The 6,000-nt window shown below is 44.5% G+C and overlaps 1 protein-coding gene across 2 annotated transcripts in view; it reads right to left on the bottom strand.

The window, feature by feature from the left end:
• Positions 1 to 6,000, bottom strand: part of LOC128455847 (neuropilin-2) — an 86,690-nt gene that overhangs the window by 40,906 nt on the left and 39,784 nt on the right. For both annotated transcript variants that reach the window (XM_053439765.1, XM_053439766.1), the window contains exon 7: positions 2,991 to 3,146. In XM_053439765.1, coding sequence (XP_053295740.1) covers positions 2,991 to 3,146 — 156 coding nt within the window. The remainder of the gene's footprint in view (positions 1 to 2,990; positions 3,147 to 6,000) is intronic.

Below are 6,000 nucleotides of genomic sequence, written 5' to 3'. Positions count from 1 at the left end.
TTGTAATGGCCGCAGACAGTTCCGCCTGCAGCAATTCAGGAGGGCTGCGTAATTACATTTATGGCACAACGAGCTTAAATGCACCACAACTAGCAGAAGGTCTCAACTCCTCCTGACAGCGGCTCAAACTGAGACAACATCATTTCTCCACCCGGGGGCTCAGGTCACTGAAAATTGCTCATTTTTTGCTTGTCATGTGGGCAACCTCCCCGAACCCGGCCCACAGCCAATTTCACTCACTGAGCCAAAAGACTGCGTGAGTAATACAGATAGTGCCATTATCTTTTTCTATTTCTTTCCATTCTTTTAAAACATTTGCAGTGAAAGTGATCCGACATGACCCGATCATCCAGAGAGGATGTAAGAAGCGGCTGCTGCCCAATAAAACAAGCAGAGAGGCTGATAAAGAAATGCAGAATTATTCATGGATAAGAAGAAGTTAGAGAAAGAAAGTAAAAGTTGGCAAAGACTCAACCAGTTCCTCTGGTGCATGTGTCTCCAGTCAGTGTCATTTGTGAAGCCTGTCAGTGAATATTACTTTCTCATGCTCTGAAAAGTTCCTGCACGTTAACATGTTTTCCATATGTCCCATCTGGGCTCACCACAGGCCTTTAATGACATTATCAAATACATTACAGATCACACAAATCAGGAGGACGTGGGCTCGCTGCCAGATGTTTATAACCACTGTGTGTGTGTTTGTGTGTATGTGTGCGTGTGTGTGGCTGCTTTATAAAGACCTACTCATCCGTGACAAACATTTAAACACAACATTTGTCACGTATGTGAGTTTGTATGAGCATGTGTAGGTACGTTTATACTGTGCTTGCACTTCTCTTCTTTCACACCATATGGCTCCCATTCATTTTTTTCCCTACTTTAATTCCTCTTGGTCATAAAATAATATTTCAGCAATTCTTCTACACTGACAAGCACATAAATAACACACGCACACACACACACGCCAAAAAAATTATAATAATTCGTTTAAACAGTATAAATTTTACCTGCCTATTTCCTGATGACTTTCTCAGCAACGTGTGGGAGGAAAGAGTGATTGACAGGAGAGATGGAAAGGAGGGCAAAGACATGAAGAGTCAGATGAATGAAGATGTGGAGAGAGTGAATGAGCGGAGGATGCAAAAGGTTGAGTGGATGAAAAAGGAAAGAGAGAGGGATGGATAGATGCACAGTTCAATCCCTGGCTTCTCCAGTCTGCATGCTGAAGTGTCCTTGGGCAAGATACTGAACCCCAAATTGCCTCAATCGGCTCTGCAGGTGTAGTATATATAATTCATAGTTTATAGTAGGGCAGTTATATAGTAGCGCTGTATGAATGTGTGTGTAATTGGGTAAATGTGGTTTGTTCTGAAGATCGCTTTGAGTGGTGGAATAGACTGGAAAAGTGTTATATAAAAACAGTCCATTTACCATTTATATAATATATTTTATATATGCCTTTAATATAAGGCTGTCGTGCATATCCCTGCTGGTGATCCACCATCTGCTCCCAATTATAAAAACTATTTCTGTGAATTATCTTGTGAATGCTGACACAGCATTTCAGAGCCCTGACCTATAAAACACTGCCAATAGATCCTCTTGGCTGGAGGCCGCTGAGTGATTTGTGAGTCCTTCTAACATAGAACACAAACACACACACACAAACACACACACACACATACACACGCACAACCCCCAACAGGTGATAGAGACAGCCAAGGTGGCACCATTGTTTTTCTCTTTCTGTCTTTTTTAGCTCCTCTCTTCCTCCTCTTTAATCCTTCACTCGAAGAGCAGAGGAAGCACCTTAACACAAAGATCCATTTGCAAGACAGTGTAGACTATGAACACATATCTGATTAAAATCCATCATATACCAACTAGACAAAGTCGTGGATGAAAAGAAACAACTGATAACCCCCGAGCTGAACCATTCATATTATTGTAACCCGAGGCCAATGGCTCATAAGACGGTTGCCATTGGCTCGAGGTTGTGTGTACGTGTGTGCATGTGTGCCTGAGTGCATTTACAAGACAGATCACAACTCACAAATGCTACTTCACTCCACACTGCACCGATTCAATTTAATTTAACCATCGTAATTAAACATTTTTTCCATCGTACCTCTACTTAATTATCCTGACTACTTTCCTCCACAGTTCCCAGTGTTTCATCAATCATTTCTGTGGGAGTCGGCCTCGGTTATAAGCCTTCTGGGATCTGCAGTCCACAGAGGAACCCCAGATGGTTCGGCTGCATCTCCTGTTTCCCTCTTGCAGCAACAGGCGTATTAGAATGTGCATCTGCGAGCGTGTGCACGATGGAATAAGAGTTTACAGCACGTAGCCAGACGTGGCATCAGACCGCAGGACAAACACATGCGACCGCTGCAGCAGGGGGAGAACGACTGGGATGAAAAAAAAACCTCAACCTCAGCCACTGGAATGCTCCTTTACTTTAATTGGAGTTGCAACCATTTTAAAAGACTCTCAGAACCGTCTGCTTCTCTTCCAGCCTGCACCCTCTGGACTGCAGCGATGACACATCATGCCTTAACACCTCCGGGACAAACAGCCTCGGAAACCCCGTCCAACCGGGTCAGCGTTCAGGAGAGCTCTGACCAGCGTGAGTAACACAAACCAGATGGGATGTGAAAAGCAGGCTGCGGTGGAGATGCAGTTGCGTACAATGATGTAAGGAGTCAGTCGGAGACGTGTGCCGACTGGCTGGGTCGTAAAGCATTAAATGAAGCCAGCTGAGGAGCGGTGGAAAGGCTGTAATTGCAGACACCGGTTGAATTTCGGGCGTGTGGTCAACTCTTGCTGCATATATTCCATCTCACATTTCGCTGGGCCACTTCCATGCGGGTACATTTTGAGGCATGCGTGTCACCTAAGAGCCTCCAGACCCTCTTTAATTGGCCTGACTTCTTTCTCAAGCCCCCGGAAAGGCAATGTGTGTGTACGTGTACGTGCACTGAACGTACCTTGTGATTCTTGCCATGTCTGTAGACCATCCAGTCCTCCCCGTTGGTGCTGACCTCCAGCTTGAAGGTGGTGACGTGGTACGCCTTTTCGGTTTCCTTCGAAACGGCGCCCTGCGTGGCGATGCCGGTCAGCACCTTCAGAGTGTGGAGATCCACCTGTAGACCAAGAAGAGGGAGTAGGTTTAATATGTTTTTAATAAATCATTAAAGAAAACAGTTAAGAACAGAAACAAGGTGAAAACTGATAAGTCCACTTGTGTATTAAAATTTCAAAATAAAAGCCTCACATCCTAATAATAGAATATAATGTGGGGGAAACACAGAAGAAATTCCCTTTCCAATCTGATTTAAGTCTCACAACCCCAGGATGAAACAATCATTCAATAGATTAAACAACAGACTAAAATAAACACCTGGACCTGTCAGCCTCCACCCCTAACCTTCACCCCTCTTTTCCGCTCCTCCTCCTCCTCATCTCCCTCTCTCTCTGATGCTCTCCTCCTCTGTGTCTTTCTCCTCACAGATCGATAGTAATGACCCGGGGCTCATTTTAATTTCCTCCTATACAATAGCAATAATCACCTCCCCATCCTGATTGTGGAAACCCTGCTACGTGTCTTGCATGCTGCTCGCTGTGTTCTAATAAACATGCATAGCACTTTGTGCCAGACGTGGGCTCCATATCCCTTTTATTTCTAAGCCCCTTTAAGTAAATAGACGATTGTAAAGAACTCAAGCTCATTGTTTCCGTTGGAATATTATTTGATACTATTAATGATTGAAATTAAATTAAAACCTGCAGGTTTAAAATAAACTTAAAGTTAAAGATTAGAATTGCATTATTCCTTTGGTGCGAATCCAAAAAGGCTAAATTGAATTATGTTAAGAAATAGTCAATGGGACAGTCACTTTTGATTCTTTTCATTTTCTCATGATTTGATTCTCAAATGAATATGGAAAGAATGAATGATACACATATTGTAAACGCATCAAGGCGGGATATAAATATAAATTATTGCAACTGCATTGGTATTACATATATGATATATTATAAGCATGTTGGGACTTTGACTGGAGATCATTGCATGCACTTAACAAAACAAGATTTTAAGACGGAACCAGGCTGCAGACAAATAAAGAGAAGAGAATGAGAAAGGTTCTACTCCGGGTTAAAACATTTATTCTCCTACGTTGTGGCTGTTGAAACCTGTAGATTAATCAGAGCCTGTTGTCTGTGTGCACGGTGTGTGTGTGTGTGTGTTTGTGTGTGTGTGTGTGTGGGTGTTTTGTGTGTCCCACTGGGGTGTAGTACAAAACACTAGGGGAGGTAAAATGCTGCGTTTGTTATCTGTCAGAGAGACAGGTGTTTTAGATTACATCCAACACACACACACACACAAACACACACACACACACAGGGCCACATGCTTAGGGCCAGACAGAGATCCACCAAGACAACTAATCGATAGTCCGGAACCAAGGAGAGAAACGGATGAGTAGAGAAGGAGGGGAGAGGAGTAAGTGAGAAAGGGAGGAATAGAAAGGAGAGAAAGAGGAGCTGAAGAACAAATGAGGGAGAGAGAGAGAGAGAGAGAGAGAGAGAGAGAGAGAGAGAGAGAGAGAGAGAGAGAGATGCAAAGTGAGGCTTCCCAGGAAAGGTTCCTCATCAATCACAGAGCTGTTAGAATAATGGAGCCACGAGTGCTCACACCATCAATCTGCTGCACACCTCACTGGACCAGGCCCGGATAGAAAAGAATGGAATAGATCAAAAACAGAAGTTACAACGGAGAAAGTGGCGTGGAGAGAAATGTAAAACCCACACGTGGCTCCTGAGCCAACATGATGGAAACACATGCATGCCAAAGCTTCATGGGCGCACACACACACAAACACACACACACAGACACACACACACAGGCAGACCAAGGGGTGCAAGATGCAAGAAGGTGAGGCACATTGGCATTTATGACAGCTGCTTGTCAAGACAGGAGCTGCTGCACACACACACACACATACACACACACACACAGACACACACACGCAGGGGCTTTGGTCTCTGCTACGTGTTAACGCAGCGGAACAGCTGAGGGCCTCTGTGGAACGCAGAGTCCAGACCACAACACCGGTGACCACAGAGTCGGCGCAGGAGAGAGAGAAGCTGCATGTCCGGCGAACTGTCAAACCAATTTCATGCAAAGACCTTACGTGTCATGAGCAATACAAATCTGAATCAGTGGCTGTTCCTTGGCACCACATGATATATGGGCCATCCCAATGTCGGGAAAAAATAACATTCATGAAAAAATAATTCTTCCTGTAAATGATTAATGTTTTACAAGTTCCTCACAGGATTTGGGGCGTGCTGAAGAGAGACAGTCTTCGGCCTCAGTGGAAGTTAGACAGGAGGGAGGTGCGAGACTGATGGACCTCTCGTTGGACTTGTGCTGCCTCTTGGCCACAGTCCCGGTCTTTATTATTCTGGCCCAGATACTGGGTACAGTGGAGCTCTGACAACCAGTACGACTGCTTTTATTTGACATCTATAGCTAACTGTGATCGTGACAGAGGAGGGGCTGTGAGAGAAGCTGCCTCCAACAGGAAAGTCTGTTTTCATCCCTGGAGCCAAGCAACAAACACAATGTTCTCTGAGTAAAACACTGTTTCCCTCGTGGCTCATTCTCTGTTAACCAAACATTTCTACAAATATCTTACAGGTGTCATCAGAGCCCTCAAAGGGGATGAAGACCTCGGCCCTGCTAAGAGAACCTGAATCTGGCCGGGTTGTTTCTCTGCAGTGTGGCTGAAGTCCTGCAGCTGAGAGCCAGACCAGCCAGTGAGCTACTAATAGCTTGGACCGTCCCACTGAGGGGATGCAGTCTACATGTGGGAGATTAGCAGGAGATTAACGGGACACAAAAGTGGAAAACTACAACAGGGTTTTCTAGTAAAAAAAATCTTTGATATTGAGTAAAAAGTGGTACATTTACAAGAATAAAGTCGTACCATT

This window comes from Pleuronectes platessa, chromosome 14, assembly GCF_947347685.1.
Source record: "Pleuronectes platessa chromosome 14, fPlePla1.1, whole genome shotgun sequence".
In the NCBI taxonomy this organism is placed as follows: domain Eukaryota; kingdom Metazoa; phylum Chordata; class Actinopteri; order Pleuronectiformes; family Pleuronectidae; genus Pleuronectes; species Pleuronectes platessa.
This window is presented reverse-complemented; position numbering and strand designations above follow the sequence as displayed.